A 26022-nucleotide genomic window follows, 5' to 3' on the forward strand; every position below is an offset into this window, starting at 1 on the left:
TTTAAAGAACATATGGGTTACATTGAATATTTCTGTGTAGTGATTTGTCAAATGTACTCTTACCTAGTAAGCTTGAAATCTCTGTGCCTTGTTGTGGGGAATGAAAATTCATGTCACATCTTTAATACCTTCTTCATAATTATGACTTTAGATTTCTAGAAGCTCTTAATCATTTCGAGAAAGCAAGAACCTTGATCTGTCGTCTTCCTGGAGTGTTAACTTGGCCCACAAGTAATGTGGTTATTGAAGAGACTCAGCCAGGGAAAATAAAGGTAACCGTTTATTTCTCTAGAGAGCATCTTACTAACCATAAACGCTCATCTGTGCTTCTGCGCTCTGACTCAGGTAGCAGAAGAGAGGTAGGAGTACTCTGTCCTCCGCTCCTCCATGTGCGTTTCCCCTTGAAAGACTGGTGAGAATCACCAACGTTTATTGAATGTTTCCTGTGTGCCAGTCATACACCTTCCATTTATCATTACCTTTAACCCGTACAGCAACCCTATGTGATGAGCACTATGATTATTCGCATTTTACAGATGAGGAAGATTACATTTAGAGAGGTTAAGTGTTGAGCTCAAGGTTAAACAGCTGGGAAATGGTGGAGCTGGGACTTGAATCCAGGCATCCTGACCAGAATGTGCACTGTTAAGCAGCATGGCGTACTGGTTGTACTTAGAGAAAGGTATAGCGTTGTTTTTTCATCATGGTTATTAATGGTACTTGAAGACTCTGAAAATATAAATTTAGTCTCATATCCAGAAGCGTAGGATTCTTTGCCAGTTCTAGAAAGACTAAAGTGTGTGAATTGACTAGGATAGGCCTTTACTTGTGATGAACCCTGGTATTTACTCAGAACTTGCTTTTGGCTGAAGCTTTTAAAAGCACAGGAATCAACTCATACAACTCAGTAATAAAAAGACGCTCTAATTAGAAGTAGCCAAAAGATCTGGATAGGTGTTTCTGCTAGCAAGTTGTATAAATAGACAATAAGCATGTAAAATGTGTTCAACAGTGAGCCATCAGAGAAATGCACATTAAAATGAGATACTACTTCATACTCACTAGGGTGGCTGTAATCAAGAAGGCAGACAATAACAAGTGTCAGCAAGGATCTGGAGAAATCAGAACATCCATACATTGCTGTAAAGTGTAAAATGATGAAGCTGCTTTGGAAAACAGTCTGGCAGTTCCTCATAGGTTAAAGATAGAGTTACCGTATGACCTAGCAGTTTCACTCCTAGGTATGTACAGAGACAGGAAAACATGTTCTCGCAAAAACTTGTACATGAATGTTCATAGCAGTATTATTCACAATAGTCAAAAAGTGGAAACAGCTCAAAGTGTCTGTCAACTGATGAATGGTTAAATAAAATGTGGTATATCCATATAATTGAATATCAGTGACAGAAACCAGGCACGAAAGGCCACATACTGTATGATTCTGTTTATCTGAAATCTCCAGAATAGGAAAATCTATATGTGAAGACAGATAGTAGATTAGTGGGCTAGGGGGTTGAGGAAGGTTGGGGAGGGATTGCTAATGGGTATGGGGTTTCTTGTTGCATGGTGAAATGTTCTAATTTTAGGTTATCGTGATAGTTATACAACTCCGAATATACTAAAAAAACCCACTGAACTATACACTTTAAATGTGTAAATTGTATGGTATATGAATTATATCTCAACAAAGCTGGTATAAAAAATAAAACTAAACGTAGGGATTGTTGGATTTTCTCTCTTTATACTGGATTGGAGTGGAGGCACAGGAACTACTGATAACGGACAGCCAGCACCGGAAGTGTGGCATGAGTCTCGGGGGCTTCGGTGGCAGTAGTGTAATTCTCCAGGTGATGAACAGGCACAGGGGGCAGGGGTTCAGGGAGGTAGATGGATGACAGTGGTGGGGTCCTAGGTGAAATGACATCGGGAAGGAGAACAGTAGAGCCCTAAGGGTTGTTCTGCCTCATTTGACTCCCTGTGAATGCTTGAAGGAGATTTCTAAAAGGTATGTAGTGTAAAATGAGGCCTGATGATTATAACACAGGATAAGATTTTGATTCAGAGTCTGAAATTTTGAAAATTTGTTGATTAGCCCTTTTTTTCCCATCTTTGTCTCTTGGCATGTTTCTGTATCAGCCTCTCTCTAGAAGGAAAAGCTTTAAAAGTTGTATGTAGTTCTTGGCTAAAAGGCATTTGGTCCTTTCTGTGCTGAAAATATTTTGATGGCAAGAGGTTATTGCAATCACAAACATTTTATTGTTGAATTAGTGTTGTAGTCGTATCATTTTTGATTATTTTTGTTTTAGATGCTGTTAGAGAAATTTATTGAAGAATGCAGGTTCCCTCCAGTGCCGGATGCCATTTGTTGCTATCAGAAGTGCCGTGGATATTCCAAAATCCAGATATACATAACTGATCCAGACTTTAAGGTACTAATGAGTGTGCACTAGGTCATTAACTTGCTGAATTGTGCCTTAAAACGGATTCAGAACAAATTCTGTAATTGGAGACACTTGAGTGCTGTGACTTGTCAGCAGTTTTATGTCCTCTTGTCCTCCCCGTCCCCTGGACTTAAGTCTACATCGTCTCACATGGGGGCCCAGAGCCACTGAAATAAACACCGAGGGCAGGGACGGTGACCTGAGAAGGCAGGTTAGCTGATTCCATTTCCCCTTTCTAGCCTATTTTTAGGAGCCCAGGGAACAAAGGGAGGTTAGTACCCCTGATTTGTTGCAATTCCAATTTCTTGTAAAATTTTGAGTCCAAGAATCTGAAGGCCATTCTGATCATTGAATTAACTCTTAGAGACCTAAGTCTGAGACCAAGTCTGGCAATGAATTGAGTGAGTAAGACCCTGGGCTTTAGCTTATTCAAGAAGATAGAAGCTGCTCGCTGTCCCTGGTTAGTAGATCAGATGAGATAAAGTTTATAAAATATTTGGTATTGTAAAGGATAACGCAGCTGTAAATTGTGGAAATGAATATGTCAGTTAAGCTCAGTGTTTCCAGCACTAGGCAGTCTGGGGTACGGAAGTCTTACACTCCCCCAGGAGGAAATGTGGCATCTAGCTATGTCTGCCAGGTAAGTGCAGACAGCTCTCCATCTTAATATGTGTTGTGAGTGAGTGAGAGAGAGAGAGAATGTGTGTGTAGACATCTTTCAAAAGTGAGTTAAAAATTGTTTTAAACCGTAGGGTTTTATACGAATCAGCTGTTGCCAGTACTGTAAAATAGAATTCCACATGAACTGTTGGAAGAAGTTAAAAACAACAACATTTAATGATAAAATTGACAAGGTAAGGCTAACAAGATTATCTGGATTTTTCAGTATGCTTATTGTATGTTGATTTTTTTCCCCTAAGAATCTTCAGGAAAAGTCTTAAGAGGATATGAATTCCTCCCTGTGCATGAGACATAATTAGAAAATATTAAATTAAAAATTTAATGATAAAGTTAGAAAATCAGTTTTTGTTTTATAATGTATTTATTTTATTTTTGGCTGCATCGGGTCTTCGTTGCTGCACGTGGGCTTTTCTCTAGTTGCGGCGAGTGGAGGCTACTCTTCGTTGTGGTGCATGGGCTTCTCACTGCAGTGGCTTCTCTCGTTGCGGAGCACAGGCTCTAGGCGTGCGGGCTTCAGTAGTTGTGGCTCTTGGGCTCTAGAGCGCAGGCTCAGTAGTTGTGGCGCACGGGCTTAGTTGCTCTGCAGCATATGGGATCTTCCCAGACCAGGGCTCAAACCCATGTTCCCTGCATTGGCAGGCGGATTCGTAACCACTGCGCCACCAGGGAAGCCCAGTTTTTGTTTTTATTTTATGCAAGTGTAAAGGGCAGTAACCATAGAGGCTTTTAATAAATTGTTGAACCCCTTTTACATTGGAAATATTATGATCAAAAATAAAAGTTTAGGGCTTCCCTGGTGGCGCAGTGGTTGAGAGTCCGCCTGCCGATGCAGGGGACACGGGTTCGTGCCCCGGTCTGGGAAGATCCCACATGCCGCGGAGCGGCTGGGCCCGTGAGCCATGGCCGCTGAGCCTGCGCGTCCGGAGCCTGTGCTCCGCAACGGGAGAGGCCACAACAGTGAGAGGCCCGCGTACCGCAAAAAATTTAAAAAAAAAAAAAAAGTTTAAATGTCTGATTTTAATGTTATGATGTAGAATTGGGGCTTCAAATTTTATAATTTCTAAAAAAATTTGATGAGATAATTTGTACTGAGGAATCAACTTAAATTTTGTACTGCCACATCTAATTGGGGTTTTCTCTTAATTAACAAGATAATGATGTTAATTCCATTAGCCAGATATACTTTGAGAGCAGTCACAGTTTAATAATCTTGTTTGCATTGATAGAATTTGTTTCTGATCCATATAAGCTATGGACTTAAAGAAAGAAAACCTTTTTCTACGCTGCTAAGCCTCAGGTAAACCCCTATCCTTACTGACGAAAAAAACTAAGGTGGTTGTGCTAGGTGAACGTTAGCAATGGAATTATTGAAGTTTAGTAGAAATAAATTCTCACATTTTACACATTTTCATGTCGTTAACTAGAGGTGTAATGATGTGACCAAATAGCTGCCGCCATTGAGTCACTTCTGCTATGTCTTTGTCCTTAATTGAGCTTCTCTGGCTGTGCCCTCGCCCTCAGTGGTCTTACCATTCCCATGGGTTGAAATACCCTCTGTAAATTCGCTTTCACTAGGATGTGTTGAAGTAACTCAAATATCTTATGACTTACAGTAAGAAAGGCTCGTTCCTTGCTTGCGTCACTTGTCCTGAAGTTTTGCATTCGTTGTCCAGGGTTGGGCTGTGGCAGCTCCAGTCTGTGTGGCTGTGTTCTTTGTTTCTGAATTGAGGCTGAGGAGTGACTGGAACACGTTCTTATGGCCGAGGGAAAAGAGCAATGGCCAGTCCATTCAGTGTTTCTTAAAGCTTTTGCATGGACGTAGCGTACATCATGTCAGCTCACCTTACGCAAACAAAGCAAGTCCCGTGGTCACCCCTACAGCTGGGGGCTCTGGAAGTCAGATGGCAACGAGCAGGGACTTTACGGCACGTCCCTGAAGGAGGTTTTAGATCACGTTTTGACTGTTCCTGATGGTTAAAAGGGAATACGTGTATAGATTTATGCTGAGATGGAGCACTTTTTTTTTTCTAATCAAATAGGATTTTCTGCAAGGAATTTGTCTTACTCCTGACTGTGAAGGAATCATTTCAAAGATTATCATCTTCAGCAGTGGTGGTCAAGTTAAATGTGAAGTAAGTATTTAATAAAGGGGAAGTCTCCTTAAATTAATAAACAAAATGCTGATACCTTTTAAAATATGATTTAAATTTATGGAAGTTGTACTGTTTGGATCTTGTGTTTTCCAGGAAAGAAGCGGTTACTTAATATAAGAAATTATAGGAAGTAATAGGATGTGAGAATGCTTCTGTGCATTGAAGGATTCTCATATTCTTTTATCTCCTAAAAGGAGGAGGAGGTCTTTTACATTTTAGTTTTACTGTTTTTACTCTTTTTAATAACCTTATTTTGTTAATTCCCAGTAAACGTTTGGGTGTTGGCGAGGTGGGGGATCTTAGGGAGGGAGGAGAGTGTCTGGAGGGATTACCTCTAGCCTCACTGTATGGGAGTTGGCAGGAGTGGGTTGTGGTAATGACATCTGTAGTTTATTTGATCTTCTGCTTACTCTTAATTTTTTTTTTAAGCTTCCTAAATTGTGTCTACTCTCTTGTTCCTCTTTTCAGTAAATTGTTTTGCTAAAGTTTTCTGGGCTTTTGTTTGGGTCAGAACATCATCACTGTTCCCTATCGAATTGAACATTGTGTGTGCTTCTGAAATGCTTGTTACTTGTGGTTTTGTGCTTTATGTCATGGGAGCATGAGACAAATTTTGGATGTGTCTGTTTTATTTAAAGTTTGAACACAAAGTCATTAAAGAAAAGGTTCCTCCAAGACCTATTCTGAAACAGAAATGTTCTAGGTAAGATTTTTAATAATCAGTAGCTTAATAATGTCTATTAGAATATAATTCTGTTAAATTGCAGATTTCTAAATTATGCTGTTTTTAAAATTGGCTCTGCACACATATCCAGATAAGTGGTTCTTAAGTGAATTTTATGGGTATTTATAACTTTCAAGGGAACTAGCCTAGAATGGTTAAATGCTAAAAACTTGAATAAAAAGCATTATTTAATAGTTGAATTGATAAGTAAAATTATGAAATTGAGCTATGAAATGACATGTTCAATAGATTTGGCATTTGGATAAAAATTATATACTTAGTTCTCTGTTGTTGAAACTTTAATTCCAAAAGCATCTTTCCTTTTACTCTCTTCAGCAAACATTTTGAACCAGTGACTGTTTCTCACCCTGAAATATTCAGTGAACTGTCAAAATTATTCATTTCTATATCTTCTTGTTCAGATCAAATAATTCCAATCCTTTTTTCTTTTCTTTTTGGTCCTGCTTCTTGCTTTCCATTTTAAGAAGTGATTTTTTTCATCATTGGTGACCAGGAAAGAGCAGAAGAAAAGAGGAACAGAATTATTTGTTGAGAACTTGTAACCATATTGACCAAATTCTGGTGTTGTGGGCCATTATTGGGTTGTGAAAATAATATTTTACTGTGGAAATGAGTATTTACATGTATTACCTTGCAGAGTCATTTTTACTATTCCTGTTTACCCTAAGCAGTAACTCAAATACATGGAAATAACATCTGCATGATCTGTACATGCCATCCTTAATTAGAAGTCACTCAGTCATTGAGGTTCTTGTTTTCAGGAAACAAGTACACTTGTTTTGACTGAACTGACCACGTCTCAAAAGTTTTTGATATTGAACAGAAGATACAGGCCAAGTTTAACTAAAAAAGGAAACTTGTAACTTACACTAGGCAAAGGAAAATAGTTAATTGAGTTTATAACAAAGGTGAGTTATGACTAATTGTAAATACTTATCAGCCTAGAGAAGTTAAGGCTGAAAGAAGACAAAAAATTGAAGCGGAAGATTCAAAAAAAGGAAGCAAAAAAATTAGCACAAGAAAGATTGGAAGAGGACTTAAGGGAAAGTAATCCACCTAAAATTGAAGAACAGAAAGGTATGCTGGGAGTCCAAGTCATGATAATAATAATATATTCTTGCTTAAAAGTATAAATATAAATATTCATCTTGCTGGGCCTTGTGTTAATTGTTATTGAATTGAAATTTAGATTTCCATTGGCATTTTGATTTTATCACCATCTTCTGATATACACTGAGGTGGGGAGGGGGTTGGTGTAAGGAACATTGAATTTAGAAGCAATATACAGGGATTGAAAACGCTACCCTGCCACTAACTCAGGGCAAACTGACACTCTGTCCATTTCCTTATCTCCAAAGTGCATGTGAGAATAATATCTGAAATTCCTATTGTATGTTTGACAGTGGTTTGTAAACCCTGCTACACAGATTTAAGTTCTGAAACGTTGAACTGTAAATTAGCCACTGATTATCTGAAATATGCTGAGTTCAAATAAAGAAGCAGTTCATACTAGGTGCCAGAGAGATTACCTAATCCAGCCTTCTGTTTTACACCTGTCTTGTCAGCATTCCCTGATCAACATGGGAGCGGTCTCAGTAATTTACTGTTTCTGTGGACATATTTACTTTCAGGTTTGGCGGGGGGTGGTTTGAGTTTTTTTTTTTCTTTTTAATTGAGGTATAGTTTCAGGTGTACAACATAATGATTTGAAATTTGTATATATTGCAAAATGATTACCACAGTAAGTCCAATTAACATCCATCACCATACATACAGAATTTTTCTTTTCATGAAAACTTTCAAGATCTACGTGCAGATACGCAAAATAGTATTATTAACTATAGTCACCATACTGTACGTTACAGCCCCAGGTATGCTTTCAGTTTTGAGTTGAAGTACGTTGTTCTCATTTTCTACTATGATGGCTGTTCCCAAAATGAAATATTTCCTCTTGTTGTCTTTGTTTTTCATCTAGTATTCCATTAGTGTTTCACAAATCAATCACAGTTATCTTTCCTACCGAAAAAAATTTTAGTGAACATTATTTACTTATTTTATATATATATATATTTTGTATTTAATTTATTGTCTTAGCTTCAAGAGGCTAAATGTCCATTTTTAGGGGGAAATGCCTGGGTGGGAAGATGAACTTCTGAGATATTTCCCAGCTTGGAATCAATGACTCCACAGGTCTATGATTTAGGATTCAATAATAAGATGAATAACATACAGTAACTACCAAATGTTAACTGTATTTATACCTGAAGAAATGATCCCTTCAACTCCAGGAAAAAACCCTTTGCATTCATACATGAAACATATTTACTGAATATAAAGTTTGGGTAGTTGATGAGGCTCAGTTAGGATTTTTAGATGAGTGGTACAAGTGAAGGAAATAAGGTACTTGATATGTTCAATTTAATGTGAACTTTCATACCTTTTAAAGGTGTTAAATATTTATATTCCTAATTTAAAATTTCTTAGGCTATTTAAAACAACATAAAGAGTACATCTGAGTCATGTTTTATATTGCTGTGTAATGTTATGTTAATTTTTCTGAGTTTATATTTTTGCAAATTGTTCCTCTTTCTCCTTTTTACTGACCACTGTTATTTATCCGTAGAAACTGTAGACAGTGTTCAGAGTTGCCAGTTCCTTGATGACAGAATTCTGCAGTGCATAAAGCAGTATGCTGACAAGATTAAGTCCGGGATACTGAATACTTCCAAGCTTCTCAAAGAGTTGCTTTCTTGGAAGGTTTTAACCACAGAAGACTACACAACCTGTTTTTCTAGCAGAAATTTTCTGAATGAAGCAGTGGACTATGTCATTTGTCATTTGGTTCAAGAAAAGAATAGAGTAAAGACAAGGGTTTTTCTGCATGTTTTGAGTGAACTTAAAGAAGTGGAACCAAAATTAGCCACCTGGATCCAAAAACTTAATAGCTTTGGTACGTCACTTAATTCTAGAGATGCGGTTTCATAGGAAGGATAAACGTAGGCCTCTGAATCCTGTCTCATTTTCCTATCATCATTTATGATTTTTTAAAATGTAGAACCACAAGCTTGTATGGTTAAAAATGCTATTTCCCCCAACTCACAATTTTTAAGTTACTTTATGGATGGGTTACAATATGCTTTTGTATAAGGTAGAAACACAGGAAAATTCAGTCAGTAAGAAAATCCAGTCCTATGTTATGCAAAACTATTTGTCCTTGTGTAAAGTACGTGAATAATGGGTACAACCATGGGTAGATAGCACCCCCTGGAGTCAACTGCTGGGGAGTGCCCTCTGGGATCGTGCAGTTTCGTAGTCACATTCCTTAGTGAAGAATTTCCAGGAAAGAGTGGATGGAACTAATTGCTTAGGATCACCTGGGGCAAATCTGTATCTAAGGATTAAGAGAGAAATACCCTGGGGTTGACTTTCAGTGTTGTGAATCTCAGGGTCGTAAAATTCTGGTCCTCTGCCCTGATTTTCCTAATGCGGTTGAGGAAGAACCCCCCCAAGCAGGCTCTTTGACCAGAGCCACCTAAGGACTGCAGAAGGCAGCTGCAGAGAGAGTTGTTGACTAAACTAGATGGTGATCTCTTCTGGTACCAGGGCCTTGTTTGTCCTGGTGACCAGGTTGGCTGCTGCCTAGTGCTGTGGATGATTCACTTGGCACCTGCTGGGTTAAAAGGCTAGTGGGAGCCACAGCAGGGCAGGCCCTTTCAGCAGCGGTCTATAGAGAGAGCCTGCCTGACCTGCCTTAGAGACATGGAGCTGATAGAATTCCAGGGTTTCGGAGAATATATTGATATGTTTCTGTCAGTAGAGACGAAGTAAGATGGCAGCAAACTTGGTGTAGTTGATAACTAAATGGTGCTGTGTTGAGCATACATCTCCATGGGTTTCTGGCCCCGGACAATTTCACCTAAGTGATGATTGCTATTAGTGTCTACTGACAATCAGACAAGTAAATTATAAAGTTATGTCTTACTTTAACCTGCTATATTTAACAAAGAGCTTAGTTTAAACGCAGTGGGAGCGGGGATTAACGTTTCAGTACTAGGTGTGATCTGCTCCCTTCCCCTTAACGAGCACATGTTTTGATGTGAGCCATAGATGGAGATGTGAATGTGGTATTTCTTCATTGCTGATTCCCTTGAACCTTGTATGAGTATTTTATGTGATCCCTGATTCTGGTGTTTAAATACACTAATTTTTCATGTAACATGACTTCTGCAAAGCTAACTGTTTCATCTGGAAGAAACAGTTGTCCAGGGTAATTTTAACTTGGCAATCTCTGCTTCATTTGCGGACTGGGAACCTGTGGTCCGTCCTGTGTTAGAGGCGTGTCGGGGGAGAGAACAGAGCCAATCCTTGCTTTTTGGCGGCTGTGTTAGTAGGTAGCAGGTGTTCACCTTTCAGTAGTGGCGTGTGAGGTTGCAGCCACCCCTTTTTCTGAGTTGGAGAAGGGAGGGATAAAAGCGGTAATAGTGACCACCTCGCATCTTGTGAGGAGGGTAAGGAGCCGTGATATTTTGGGGGATAAGGTGTAGTTCTTGGGTGTTGGGTGAGGAGTTCGCCCATTTTCTGTTTTATAGGCACTTGGCAAGTTCTGTATATTATTGGTATTTTGTTCTTATGGAGCATATGCAGAAAAGCATTGTAAAACCTTGTCAGCTTAATAATTGGAATGCAAATTCCAATTTGGAATTAAACTAATTGGAATGCAAATCACTGCGAAGTAGTGAAAAAGGTATTGTAATATTTTTAAAGGAATTTAACGCCTTTAAAAATGCCTTTTAAAGGCATTTAATTCATTTTATCTCCTAGGTCTGATAAAAAGAACTATATTAATAGAAACCTTTGGCCTACCTTGTTCAACTCATAGATAAGAATTATTATAGTTAACATATTAATGTGAAATGGTGTTTCTAAAATGCATAATAGCTTGAACAAGTTCGTTCTCAATTATTTGAATGTTTTCACTGAAAATGTAAGCAAACTGTAGTAGAACTGCTTTCAGAGATGTGAAACTGAATGTGACTTTACAGCAAATAATTTTCCCCTTCTTCTGACTTGGGTTTTGTTTTTATTATAGGCTTAGATGCCACAGGACCTTTTTTTTCTCGTTATGGGGCCGCTCTTAAGGAGCTTGATTTTAGCATCATGACTTTTCTCTGGAATGAGAAATATGGTCATAAACTAGGCTCTATAGAAGGAAAGCAGCTTGATTATTTCTGTGAGCCAGCGTCACTGAAGGAAGCGCGATGTTTAATATGGCTGCTGGAAGAACACAGAGACAAGTTCCCAGCACTGCAGAATGCTTTGGATGAATTCTTTGATATAATGGGTATGTGGACTTGCAGTTTATATCTAATCTTAGAAAAAATCTCCAAAGGATCTGGCTTACTTAAATATTTAAAGAAAATAATGCAACTTATTATGGTACAACTGGCTTATTTGGGGAAATTAGTGTTAAGAATAGTGATTTTTTTTTAAAATGTCATAAAGCCTTCTTACTCTGTGGAGTTAAGTGTTGTAGAGATATTCAGATGGATACATTACACGGACTGTACACCATACTATTCTCATAGTAGGTATTTTCACAGTGTCATGGCAGAGATTGTATATCAAAGGGATGGCGTTTCTTAGGAAATGGCTTGATTTTTTACATTCAAGAAAACATTGGCCTGCAGAAGTAGGTGACGCTTGCAGAATCTAGAACAGATAGAATATGTATTGTAGTGGGAAGAGCCTAGAGCTGGGAGTCAAGAAAAGTAGGCTGTGGCCCAGCTACTTTCCTAACTCAATTAATTAGAAACTTTCTTTTACTACTGCTTCAAGGCCCTGTGCTAGGTGTTAACAAGGAATTCAGAAATGCTTACGCTAGTCTCTGCCCTCAAGGACCTTATGTTTCAGAAAAGGCAGTAAAATGAATATACAGATAGCTGTAATATGGGAGAAGAGAGGACCAGAAAAAGTGCTGAGGGGTTCTCCTCGGGGAGGAGGAAAGCCTTGGTGCAGGGGTAGAGTCCAAGTCCAGCTTTGAACATGGAGGTGGAATTTGACAGGTTGACATCCAGAATTAGAGACAGGGTGGAGGGGACTTGAGGGGGCTGCTTGGATAATGGCATGGAGTCCAGTTTGGCAGAATAGGTTAACTAGTAGTTAATTCTTTAACTTCTCTTGAATGTTAGTTTCTTCATCATTAAAATGAGGAATTGGAGCCAGTGATCTGTGTGATTCTGTTTTGTTCAAAATTTTAATATTCTTAGATTCTAGATTAATTTAAATTTCTTGTCTTTGGTACTGCATGTATCTCTTAGGATAACGCCTCGCCCCTGCCCCCACCTTTTCCCTTAGCATCAGAAGTCTGCTTATATATTGTCAGGAGTTAGACTTTCAAATTTTGTGCCATTTGTTTTAAAGGGTACATGAAAAGGTCTGGCCTTGTACAAAAATGTTATGCATTATGAAGTTCAAATGCAGTATAAGGAACCGAAAAGCTTACTTTTGTTGTGGTTCTCAAATATAGGTGACTTTATTTTCCTAGGACACTGCTTCATGACTGGAGGCGACATGCTTCTTGATAGCCTGAATTTATTGCCATCAGTTTGCTGCTGCTGGTAATAAAACGCTGTTCTGGGACTGAGCTTACAAAACTCAATGCATGTTTGGATCACACAAGATAACTAAAAAGGACCCAACCCTCTCATTATGTGTTTTCCCTGATTCTTGTGTTCTATACCTAAAATAATACAGTCCATCCAGTTGTGACTAGTTCTCTGCTTTTAGTCATAGGGTTGGAAGCCACCAGCCAAATGACCAGCCAGCAGATTTTCAAGTTCACTACTTGTGCCTCTCACCCTCATCCCAGACATTTTCAATTTTGTCTCCTTTCATTTAAAGGAATGACTGTATTTCTTAAAACTTCAAAATCCACTGATCTTGTAAATAAGAGTACTCAATAATATCACCAATGCCGTGATAATTGGGAGACCCAAACTCTCCTGGATCCTGCATGCGTATTTCCCTGTTGGAATTTTTGTGTAGATGGCCAAGAGACCCATTAAGAGCAATATGGCTTAAGCCACTTGTATCTCTAGAGACCTGTTTTTCCTGGTTATCTCAGATAATAACGTTTTAATATTGTTTTTAAGCAGGAAAACTCTGAAACTGGTCTCCACCCTTCCTCTTGCCTGTTACCCCATGTCTAGTTTGTTGCCAATTCAAATAAGCTTTATTTTTGATCTGCCCTTCCGTGTCTACCTCCGCTTCCCTAGGCCAGGGTCTTAATAATCTTTCCATGATTGCAGTAGCCTCCAAACTGGTCTCCATGCTTCTGACCCTCCTACTCCAAATCTTTCTCTTATGTTGCTGTTAGTGACTCTTCTAGAACATCTGTCTGATCCTATAAGTATTTTGTTTGGGAAGCACTTGCTTCATTTTGCCTACAAATTGAATTCACCTTGTCTGTCTGGGTTCATTAGCACTCACCCCATCTGCCCTCTGAATATACACCCCACTTCCTACTGTGTCCAAACCTGCATTGTGCTTTCCTTGCTCACATCCCACCCCTCTGCTTGTTCATTTCAAGTCTAACTTGTTCAAGTCCCCTCCTCCCCACATCCCTCCCTGACCCCTGACTCAGGCCACTCCCCTTGAAGGCTTTATTATTCTGTCAGCTTGTTTCCACTGTATTTGCTGTGGCATTTAGCACACTGAGCTATGGGTGTTTGCCTCTGTGTAGCTTGCAGAACATGAGGTTATCGATGGCAGGGACTTCTCTATACATTTCTGTATTCCCTGCGCCTAGCACAGAGTTCGGTGCCTAGAAAGCAGTCAAATTATACTGAATTGGATTGAAATTTTGTGGTTCTTTGTAGTTGGTTTTCCGATGGGTTGGCCATTTTGCTCCTGGTTTCTAAGCTAAACTTACGTCAAAGCCAAATAAGGAGTAGAACATAGTGGATGTTAGTAGTATCTGGGGTGGTTTTCTTTAAGGCTTTAGTGTATCCTATGGCAATATAAACATTTTGTTTCCTCACAAAACCATCTGTATCTTCCTACAGACAGCCGCTGCACTGTATTAAGGAAACAGGACAGTGGTGATGTGCCAGTAAGTTATTTGATCACTTTCAATGTTATGTTCTAATTCATGTCAGCCAAAGGAAGAGAGGAGGACCCAGGCCAGTGTTTGTTTACATCACAAGAGGCGCTCCAGAACCAAACCTTGAGGACTTCTGGATAACGTGTACGATTTCCTTAGAAAGTTAATCCCAATCTTCCTCTTGGAATTGGAACAACAGTCAGCACACTCTGAAGTTTAAATTAGACAATGTCCATACGTTTTCACAACTAATAAATGTTAATCATAGATACAGGAAAGGAGCTCTTGAGTCATCTGCTGGCATAAAAATGAAACGTTATCTGTAATGATTAAAATCGCAATGTTTTGTTCTGTAAGGAAAACAAATGGACTTTGCTTTGAGCGGCTTACAATTGAGCTTAAGTTAAAATAATTCCAGAATTGTCTTCCTTAGTAGTTTGTGGCAGTTTTCAGTCAGAAAGATACTTGTTTACTGATTTTTAGGATCAAGTCATCTATACTTGAAACTTTGTCTTAGCCTACTCTGTTAGACACTGTCTGGCTAACTGTAGAAACACAGCTGACATAGCCCATGGGAAGTAAATGCTTCTTCTGAATTCATTGTTTGTGCCCTGGTGTCTGGCCAGCTGTAGAATGTTGAGTTTGGTTTAGTAAAAGGAAAATCATTAAAATATGATCAGCATATAACTGGAATTACTTAATAAGTCTGGTTAATTCCTTGAAATGACATAAACCTTGTTTAAAATGGGTACAACATGTTAGGTTGGAACAATTTAATTTTAGTTATAGCATTAGGCATCATTTAACTTTTTCTTATTTTCTATTATAAATCAAAACACTAGGGCTTAACACACTATAGTGTTAATTTTTGTTAAACATTTCATGTACTTCAGCTTAGGGCTAGTCTGTGAAAATCAGTATGGTATCTTTATAATACATGGCAGCTTCATAACACTGTTATATGAGTGTTCAATAATTTTTATGTTTTAGTTTAATTCTACCAAGATAAAAAACAAAGGCAAGAAAAAGAAGCCAAAAGATTCAAAGGTATGGAGTATTTTCTGTATTGATTCTTGTCCAAAATAATTAATTGAATATATAAATAAATATAAATAAGAATTAACCAATTCTTGGGATATTTTGAAGTATTTTGTAGAGAAAGAATTTCTAGGCTTTCGTCTAAAGATGTTTTGGCAGTCTTCTACATTTTGAGGAAGTTTAAGGTTCATGTCATATATAAGTAATTCTTGAAAGAGACTCTTTATTGTCCTTTTTATTTTCTAGATATTTCCTGGTGAAATCATTGTCATAATGTAGGACTTTGTATGGCTGGTCATAGAGCAATGGGACCAAGGCTGCTTTGGCATCAGGCAGACCTGGGTTCTTATCTTGGTTCTACCAACTGTTATTATTTTTATTATCTGTGCGACCTTGGGCAAGTTACTTGACTTCCGTGTGCCTTACTTAGTGTCATTATCTGTATGACAAGACATGATACCTATTATTAATAACTAATAGAATTATTATCTAAAACATTCAAAATAAAGATGCTGAATACTAATCATCATGACAGAATCTCAGAATTGAAAGGCTCCCTTCCTTCCTCTCACCTAAAGCTCTGCTTCAGGCACATGAGATAACTAGGGCATTATTTTTAAATCTTATGGTGGGTTCTTCGTGGCTCTTATGTATTTGGGGGATCAAATAGGGGGCAGGGGTTGAAAAAGTGAACAAATATTAGGGGAGGATGAGAGCAGCTTATAAGTTCCAATAAAACTTTTTATCTTTGACTATATGTCTTTAGTTTATCTAAAATGAGAGTTTAAACAGTGATAATTAAAAAAATTTTAGAGCGTTAGAAGCTACCTAAATGTTAATTTGTGCCTATTTGTGGCTGTTGAAAGTTTTATTACTGTATGTTCCTGTTCACAAGAAAATTTACATCAGTCATATATATTGGCAGTTTGTATGCATATTTATTTATGTAAGCATTCATCAGTTTTAGTGGTAATTTTAAGGTAGAAAATCCTTGTCATTTTTCTGTCTTTTAAACCAGCCTATGTTAGTTGGGTCTGGAACCCCTTCAGTCGCACCAAATAATGAGACTGTCACTTCAGGTGAAGACCATAAGTAAGTACAGTCTGAAAATTTTTGCTTTATTTGAACTTAAAAGTGGTATTAATGTACTTTAAACTTGTGTTTTATTTCCCTAACTTCTCTAAAGATGTGCATCTATTAATGACAACCTGATGTGACCCCTCATGGTTGAATTTATAGTGTGGCCTGTCAGTGTTAAGAATTCATATAAACTGCATTAAAATCACAGGGCTGATGACCTTCATTTGATAAGTTTGAGAACCTACTCTGTGCAAGATACTGTGGGAAGATCCTAGAAACTATTCTTTAAAATGTTCAGTGAAGAGAATGTCCTGTTGATAATTACTAGGAAGATGTTTTGGAGGCTGTAAATGATGTTGTGGTTTAACCTTAGATGTTAGTGATTTCCAGTGGTAGCTGGTTGTTGAAACTGAGTTTTCAAGAGACAAATAGACAAAAGAAATAAAACTAGTGAGAAGCAGTGACCTTTTTATATCATATTCCTATATGGACCAAAAACCCACAAAATTTTTTCCCCTCACATTTCTTTTTTTTTAAATTAAATTAAATTAATTTATTTTTTAAGTTATATTATTACTATCCACTTTTTTTGAATTTTATGTTACTTATTTTTTTATACAGCAGGTTCTTATTAGTTACCCATTTTATACATATTAGTGTATACATGTCAATCCCAATCTCCCAATTCATCACACCACCACCACCCTGCCACTTTACCCCCTTGGTGTCCATACTTGTTTGTTCTCTACATCTGTGTCTCAGTTTCTGCCCTGCAAACCGGTTCATCTGTACCATTTTTCTAGGTTCCACATATATGCATTAATATACGATATTTGTTTTTCTCTTTCCGACTTATTTCACTCTGTATGACAGTCTCTAGATCCATCCATGTCTCTACAAATGACCCAAGTTTGCTCGTTTTTATGGCTGAGTAATATTCCATTGTATATACGTGCAACATCTTCTTTATCCATTTATCTGTCGATGGGCATTTAGGTTGCTTCCATGACCTGGCTATTGTAAATAGTGCTGCAGTGAACATTGGGGTGCATGTGTCTTTTTGAATTATGGTTTTCTCTGGGCATATGCCCAGTAGTGGGATTGCTGGGTCGTATGGTAGTTCTATTTTTAGTTTTTTAAGGACCCTCCATACTGTTCTCCATAGTGGCTGTACCAATTTACATTCCCACCAACAGTGCAAGAGGGTTCCCTTTTCTCCACACCCTCTCCAGCATTTGCTGTTTGTAGATTTTTTGATGATGCCCATTCTTACCGGTGTGAGGTGATAACCTCATTGTAGTTTTGATTTGCATTTCTCTAATAATTACTGATGTTGAGCAGCTTTGCATTTGCTTCTTGGCCATCTGTATGTCTTCTTCGGAGACCTGTCTATTTAGGTCTTCTGCCAATTTTTGGATTGGGTTGTTTGTTTTTTTAATATTGAGCTGTATGAGCTCTTTATGTACTTTGGAGATTAATCCTTTGTCCATTGATTCGTTTGCCAGTACTTTCTCCCATTCTGAGGATTGTCTTTTCGTCTTGTTTGTAGTTTCCTTTGCTTTGCAAAGGCTTTTAAGTTTCATTGGGTCCCATTTGTTTATTTTTGTTTTTCTTTCCATTACTCTAGGAGGTGGATCAAAAAAGATCTTGCTGTGATTTACATCAGAGTGTTCTTCCTATGTTTTTCTCTAAGAGTTTTATAGTGTTCAGTCTTATATTTAGGTCTCGAACCCATTTTGAGTTTATTTTTGTGTATGGTGTTAGGGAGTGTTCTAATTCCATTCTTTTACATGTAGCTGGCCAGTTTTCCCAGCACCACTTATTGAAGAGACTGTCTTTTCTGCAGTGTATATCCTTGCCTCCTTTGTCATGGATTAGTTAACCATGGGTGCATGGGTTTATCTCTGGGCTTTCTATCCTGTTCCATTGATCTATATGTCTGTTTTTGTGCCAGTACTATATTGTCTTGATTACTGTAGCTTTGTACTGTAGTCTGAATTCAGGGAGGTCTGATTTCTCCAGCTCCTTTTTTTTCCCTCAAGACTGCTTTGTCTATTCGGGGCCTTTTGTGTCTCCATACAAATTTTAAGATTTTTTGTTCTAGTTCTGTAAAAAATGCCATTGGTAATTTGATAGGGATTGCATTGAATCTGCAGATTGCTTTGGGTAGTGTAGTCATTTTCACAATACTGATTCTTCCAGTCCAAGAACATGGTATATCTCTCCATCTGTTTGTATCATCTTTATTTTCTTTCATCAGTGTCTTATAGTTTTCTGCATACAGGTCTTTTGTCTCCCTAGGTAGGTTTATTCCTAGGTATTTTATTCTTTTTGTTGCACTGGTAAATGGGAGTCTTTCCTTAATTTCTCTTTCAGATTTTTCATCATTAGTGTATAGGAATGCAAGAGTTTTCTGTGCATTAATTTTGTATCCTGCAACTTTACCAAATTCATTGATTAGCTCTAGTAGTTTTCTGGTGGCATCTTTAGGATTCTCTATTTATAGTCTCATGCCATCTGCAAACAGTGACAGTTTTACTTCTTCTTTTCCAATTTGTATTCCTTTTATTTCTTTTTCTTCTCTGATTGCCGTGGCTAGGACTTCCAAAACTATGTTGAATAATCATGGCGAGAGTGGACATCCTTGTCTTTTTCCTGATCTTAGAGGAAATGCTTTCAGTTTTTCACCATTGAGAATGGTGTTTGCTGTGGGTTTGTCATATATGGCCTTTATGATGTTGAGGTAGGTTCCCTCTATGCCTGCTTTCTGGAGAGTTTTTATCATAAATGGGTGTTAAATTTTGTCAGAAGTTTTTTATGCGTCTATTGAGGTGATCATATGGTTTTTCTTCTTCAGTTTGTTAATATGGTGTATCACATTGATTGATTTGCATATATTGAAGAATCCTTGCATCCCTGGGATAATCCCACTTGATCATGGTGTATGATCCTTTTAATATGTTTTTGGATTCTGTTTGCTAGTATTCTGTTGAGGATTTTTGCATCTATATTCATCAGTGCTCTTGGTCTGTAATTTTCTTTTTTTGTAGTATCTTTGTCTGGTTTTCATATCAGGGAGATGGTGGCCTCATAGAATGAGTATGGGAGTGTTCCTTCCTCTGCAATTTTTGGGAAGAGTTTGAGAAGGGTGGGTGTTAACTGTTCTCTAAATATTTGATAGAATTCACCTGTGAAGCCATCTGGTCCTGGTCTTTTGTTTGTTGAAAGATTTTTAATCACAGTTTCAATTTCATTACTTGTGATTGGTCTGTCCATATTTTCTATTTCTTCCTGGTTCAGTCTTGGAAGGTGATACCTTTCTTAGAATTGCTCCATTTCTTCCAGGTTGTCCATTTTATTGGCATGGAGTTGCTTGTTAGTCGTCTGTTCGATGCTTTGTATTTCTGTGGTGTCCATTGTAACTTCTTTTTCATTTCTAATTTTAATGATTTGAGTCCTCTGCCTCTTTTTCTTGATGAGTCTGGCTAATGGTTTATCAATTTTGTTTATCTTCTCAAAGAACCGTCTTTTAGTTTTATTGATCTTTGCTATTGTTTTCTTTGTTTCTATTTCATTTATTTCTGCTCTGATCTTTATGATTTCTTCTACTAACTTTGGGTTTTGTTTGTTCTTCTTTCTCTAGTTCCTTTAGGTGTAAGGTTAGATTGTTTATTTGAGATATTTGTTGTTTCTTGAGTTAGGATTGTGTTGCTGTAGACTTCCCTCTTAGAACTGCTTTTGCTGCCTCCCATTGGTTTTGGATCATCGTGTTTTCGTTGTCATTTGTCTCTAGGTATTTTCTGACTTCCTCTTTCATTTCTCCAGTGATCTCTTGGTTACTTATTAACATATTGTTTAGCCTCCATGTGTTTGTGTTTTTTACATTTTTTTTCCCTGTAATTGATTTCTAATCTCATAGCATTGTGGTCAGAAAAGATGCTTGATATGATTTCAGTTTTCTTAAATTTACTGAGGCTTGATTTGTGACCCAAGGTGTGTTCTATCCTGGAGAATGTTCTGTGTGCACTTGAGAAGAAAATGTAATCTGTTTTTGGATGAAGTGTCCTATAAATATCAATTATCAATTAAATCTGTCTGGTCTGTTCTGTCATTTAAAGCTTGTGTTTCCTTATTAATCTTTTGTTTGGATGATCTGTCCATTGGTGTAAGTGAGGTGTTAAAGTCCCCCACTATTATTGTGTTACAGTCGATTTCCTCTTTTATAGTTGTTAGCAGTTGCCTCATGTATTGAGGTGCTCCTATGTTGGGTGCGTATATATTTATAATTGTTACATCTTCTTCTTGGATTGGTCCATTGATCATTATGTAGTGTCCTTCCTTGTCTCTTGTAACATTCTTTATTTTAAAGTCTATTTTATCTGATGAGTATTGTTACTCCAGCTTTCTTTTGATTTCCATTTGCATGGAATATCTTTTTCCATCCCCACTTTCAGTCTGTATGTGTCCCTAGGTCTGAAGTGGGTCTCTTGTAGACAGCATGTAATATGGGTCTTGTTTTTGTATCCATTCAGCAAGCCTGTGTCTTTTGGTTGGAGCATTTAATCCATTCATGTTTAAGGTAATTCTCGATATGTATGTTCCTATTACCATTTTCTTAATTGTTATGGGTTTGTTTTTGTAGGTCCTTTTCTTCTCTTGTGTTTCCCACTTAGAGAAGTTCCTTTAGCATTTGTTGTAGAGCTGGTTTGGTGGATTCTCTTAGATTTTGCTTGTCTGTAAAGCTTTTGATTTCTCCATGGAATCTGAATGAGATCCTTGCTGGGTAGAATAATCTTGGTTGTAGGTTCTTCCCTTTCATCATTTTAAATATACCATGCCACTCCCTTCTGGCTTGTAGAGTTTTTGCTGAGAAATCAGCTGTTAACCTTATTGGGAGTTCCCTTGTATGTTATTTGTCGTTTTTCCCTTGGTGCTCTCAAGAATTTTTCTTTGTCTTTAATTTTTGTCAATTTGATTACTATGTGTCTCGGCGTGTTTCTTCTTGGGTTTATCCTGCCTGGGACTCTCTGTCTTCCTGGACTTGGGTGGCTATTTCCTTTCCCATGTTAGGGATGTTTTCAAATGTAATCTCTTCAGATATTTTCTCAGGTGCTTTCTCTCTCTTCTCCTTCTGGAACCCCTATAATGTGAATGTTGTTGCATTTAATGTTGTCCCAGAGGTCTCTTAGGCTGCCTTCATTTCTTTTCATGCATTCTTCTTTATTCTGTTCCGTGGCAGTTAATTCCACCATTCTGTCTTCCAGGTCACTTATCCATTGTTCTGCCTCAGTTATTCCGCTGTTGATTCCTTCTAGTGTATTTTTCATTTCAGTTATTGTATTGTTCATTTCTGTTTGTTTGTCCTTTAATTCCTCTAGGTGTTTGTTCTTTAATTCTTCTAGGTCTTTGTTAAACATTTCTTGCATCTTCTCCATCTTTGCCTCCATTCTTTTTCTGAGGTCGTGGATCATCTTCACTGTCATTATTCTGAATTCTTTTTCTGGAAGGTTGCCTGTCTCCACTTCATTTAGTTGTTTTTCTGGGGTTTTATCTTGTTCCTTCATCTGGCACATAGCCCTCTGCCTTTTCATCTTGTCTGTCTTTCTGTGAATGTGGTTTTTCTTCCACAGGCTGCAGGGTTGTAGTTCTTGCTTCTGCTGTCTGCCCTCTGGTGGATGAGGCTATCTAAGAGGCTTGTGCTAGCTTCCTGATGGGAGGGACTGGTGATGGGTAGAGCTGGGCGTTGCTCTGGTGGGCAGAGCTCGGCAAAACTTTAATCTGCCTGTCTGGTGATGGGTGGAGCTGGCTTCCCTTCCTGTTGGTTTTTTTGGCCTGAGGCGACGCAACACTGGAGCCTACCCGGGCTCTTTGGTGGGGCTAATGACAGACTCTGGGAGGGCTCACGCCAAGGAGTACTTCCCAGAACTTCTGCTGCCAGTGTCCTTGTCCCCACGGTGAGCCACAGCCACCCCCTGCCTCTGCAGGAGACCCTCCAACAGCAGCAGGTAGGTCTGGTTCAGTCTCCTATGGGTCAGTTCTCCTTCCCCTGGGTCCCGATGCGCACACTACTTTGTGTGTGCCCTCCAAGAGTGGAGTTTCTGTTTCCCCGAGTCCTGTCGAAGTCCTATAATCAAATCCTGCCAGCCTCAAAGTCTGATTCTCTAGGAATTCCTCCTCCCATTGCCAGACCCCCAGGATGGGAAGCCTGACGTGGGGCTCAGAACCTTCACTCCAGTGGGTGGACTTCTGTGGTATAAGCGTTCTCCAGTTTGTGAGTCACCCACCCAGCAGTTATGGGATTTGATTATATTGTGATTGCGCCCCCTCCTACTGTCTCCTTGTGGCTTCTCCTTTGTCTTTGGATGTGGGGTATCTTTTTTGGTGAGTTCCAGTGTCTTACTCTCGATTATTGTTCAGCAGTTAGTTGTGATTCTGGTGCTCTTGCAAGAGGGAGTGAGCGCACGTTCCTCTACTCCGCCATCTTGAACCAATCTCTCTCTTCCCCCACGTTTCTTTTTTTTTTTTTTTTTTTCTTTTTGCGGTACTGGGGCCTCTCACTGTTGTGGCCTCTCCCGTTGCGGAGCACAGGCTCCGGACGTGCAGGCTCGGCGGCCATGGCTCACGGGCCCAGCCACTCTGCATCATGCAGGATCTTCCCAAACTGGGGCACAAACCCGTGTCCCCTGCATCGGAAGGCAGACTCTCTACCACTGTGCCACCAGGGAAGCCCCCCCACGTTTCTTAAATGAGTTGTAATAACAGTTGGCTTTGTACATTTCCGTGGATTCTTTGAATGGAGGGATTGTTTTAAGTTAAAATAATAGTAGCCTATATTTTGATAGCACTTATGTACCAGGCACTATTTTAAGAGCTTTTTATGTGTAACTCATTTAATCCACTCTTTTTTCTAGGAGATAAGCAGTAGTATTATATTCAGTTTACAGATAAGGAAGCTCAGGCACAGTGTAGTTGAGTGTCCAAGGACACAAAGCTTGTACATAGCACAGCCAGAGTGTAAATCAGCAGTCTGGTGTAGAGCCCACACTCAAACTATGATATCTTTTTAGAGTGTTAGAATCTTATACTGTTTTTTTTTTAAATCTTTTTATTTAAGTACCTTTTACCAGTCTCAGTCTCACCTTAACTTAAATTGATAGCAGTTATAATAAACTCTGTCATTTTTCTCTTTAACGGGTTACAATTAGTGCAACATTGATTTCTTTTAAAACCAGAATTCAAAAAATATTTCCTCTTGGTAGCAAGAGTAAGTAATTAAAAGTCCTTAGGTATCTTGTACCTTACCTAGTAGTCAGATATCTTGTACCTTATTCAGTAGTCACGTTATCTCGTACGTTACTCAGTAGTCAGGTATCTCTTGACTGTAATTGTGGAAAGGTAACTGTTCTACATTAAATTCTCTGGTAGTGTTTTTTTGCATCCTGAAGTTGAGTAATATGTTGCTATCTTTATTTCAATTTAAATGTTACTCTGGGCCACCTGAAAGTTAATTACTCACAAAATTGTGGTTTTTTTTTTTTTTAATCAGCAAACGCAATTCAAATTCTGCGGGCCCATTTGTAGTGCCTGACCATCTTCGTCACGATGTAGAAGAATTTGAAGCTCTGTATGGACAGCACAGTAATGAATATGTTGTCCGTAATAAGAAGCTGTGGGACATTAACCCAAAACAAAAATGTTCAACTCTATATGAGTAAGTAGTTTAACATTCCTACAACTATTATACTGAGGCTGCCAGTTAAAGATCTTAAGTTGTTTACTTTGTGTCCCTTTATGTTTATTAAAGGAATCACTGATTGGCTCACAAACTCTGGGGAAGAAGAGTGTTTTTATGGCTTCTGTCATGTATTACACAGAGTTAATTGAAGATTTTTAACTATTACATTTAGAATCCTAATGATTATTAGTTTTGTCAGTTTGAGCTGCTAATGTAGATTCTGTCTATTTCCAAAACTGTCCTGGTATGTCCTGATAGGAATGATAAACAGTTTCCAGCCATAATCTTTTATCATGAATTCCAAAGTATATACATTTGACAAGGAATAGTGTAATTATTTGATCTCATTGTCCTTATGTTGATGATGCAGTTGTTTGGCATCTCCTAAGTTTAGTGACAATTAATGTAGCTTGGTGAAGCACTGCCCTTTAATGGGGAAGGGATACCAGGATCTGGTTATTACTTCTGCTGAGATAGTTGTCCAGTTGTGATGGTATAGAACACATATAGAACCCTGTATCTCTTTATTGAATTGAAAACTTGACTTCCAGACATTTATCTAAGTAAAGAGAAACAGACTTTTCCTTTAAAGAAACTTTGGGCTCAATTACTTTTGGATTGAAAATATGAATGTGAAATTAACACTAGGGGACTTCCCTGGCGGTCCATGATTCAGCACATCTACTGCAGGGGGCATGGGTTCGATCCCTGGTCGGGGAACTAAGATCCTGTATGCCACAGGACATGGCCAAAAAAAAAGAAAAGAGAAATTAACACTAAAGTCAAGTCTTTGTGGAGTGGATACAGTAGTGGAGAAAAGAGTTCAGAAAAATCTAGGAAACGTTTGCCTTTTTTTTTTTAGCTTGGCATTAATAAGTTGTGCATGATGCCTTCCTTAGGAAAAGAAGTTGAGGGGCAAAGATCTGCAACAGAAAATTAATTTGAAAGCAAACTCCTGTCTCAGAAAAGAGGGGATATATGTATACATATAGCTGATTCACTTTGTTGTACAGTAGAAACTAACACAACATTGTAAAGCAACTATATTCCAATAAAAATTAATTTAAAAAAATGAACTCCTGGAAAACCCATCACTCATGTATAATTTGGTTATTGTTACTTCTCTTTTTCTCAGTTGCATTGTTCCTATTCAGTCTTGTTATATCCTCTTGGATCCCTTTTCGTAGTTTTTCTTCAGAGTTGAAGTGCTGAGCAAATCAAACTCTCAGAGAACTGGATGACAACCTGGAATCAGCTATAAAACTACACCAGTATTTCTTAAAACATTCTGGACTTTGCTTCAGGCATCCAAAACTGAAGCTAAACTGTAGTTTCCAGGAGCTTGCTTCTTAAAGAATTTATTACCACTATAAGTGGGAAGAAATTTAATAACTTTATGAGAACCCAATAGGCTGATTTGTTTGTGTATTTTGAGATAGAATTTATATCTTATAATAGGAGAAAGTCAAGAAGTTACAGGAATTCATACCTCAAAACATAATTCTTTCCTTGAATTTTCAAAAGTAAACATGTAATGATTGGCTTAAGAATGATTTTTTTAGTGGCCAATGGGTAAGAGAAAGAAAAATAAAATTATTGTATATGAAAAGAGTGTAGAGTAGAAACATATTAGATAAGAAGTCAAGAATACTATGATAACTGCTGTTAACTTTTTCTTGATGTAAGTATTTCAGTTTAAAGTAGGGGGTTGGACTGATTTTTTTTTCAGTGACCTCCACCTTATTCTAACATTTTATGATACACATAGTTGAAGCATAATAAATTTCAGTAGGTGGCATTCTACATTCAGTTTTTCCTAACACCTCTTTAGTAGTGTTAATTAGTCAAGATTTATTAACCACTTAAGGTTAAGCACTGGGGAAGATTTCAGAAAAAGTAGAAAATGTAGTTCTATCACGCAGCTTACAAGTAGCAGGAGCGCAAAATTGATCATTGGTTGAATCACTGTATTGCAAATAAAAATGACTTTGTGCAATAAGAATCGGGTTTTTTCTCCCTATCAGTCTTTGCCTACCAAAAAGAAAATG

At 38.0% G+C, this 26022-nt stretch overlaps 1 protein-coding gene across 1 annotated transcript in view; it reads left to right on the plus strand.

The window, feature by feature from the left end:
• Positions 1 to 26022, plus strand: part of TTC3 (tetratricopeptide repeat domain 3) — a 139027-nt gene that overhangs the window by 69947 nt on the left and 43058 nt on the right. Inside the window, exons 21-32 of the mRNA XM_060150918.1 lie at positions 152 to 272; positions 2307 to 2429; positions 3194 to 3295; positions 5162 to 5254; positions 5914 to 5978; positions 6961 to 7097; positions 8644 to 8970; positions 11110 to 11361; positions 14084 to 14130; positions 15112 to 15168; positions 16178 to 16251; positions 23786 to 23950. Of these exons, the coding sequence (XP_060006901.1) occupies positions 152 to 272; positions 2307 to 2429; positions 3194 to 3295; positions 5162 to 5254; positions 5914 to 5978; positions 6961 to 7097; positions 8644 to 8970; positions 11110 to 11361; positions 14084 to 14130; positions 15112 to 15168; positions 16178 to 16251; positions 23786 to 23950 (1563 nt within the window). The remainder of the gene's footprint in view (positions 1 to 151; positions 273 to 2306; positions 2430 to 3193; positions 3296 to 5161; positions 5255 to 5913; positions 5979 to 6960; positions 7098 to 8643; positions 8971 to 11109; positions 11362 to 14083; positions 14131 to 15111; positions 15169 to 16177; positions 16252 to 23785; positions 23951 to 26022) is intronic.

Source organism: Lagenorhynchus albirostris, chromosome 5 (assembly GCF_949774975.1).
Source record: "Lagenorhynchus albirostris chromosome 5, mLagAlb1.1, whole genome shotgun sequence".
Taxonomy (NCBI): Eukaryota; Metazoa; Chordata; class Mammalia; order Artiodactyla; family Delphinidae; genus Lagenorhynchus; species Lagenorhynchus albirostris.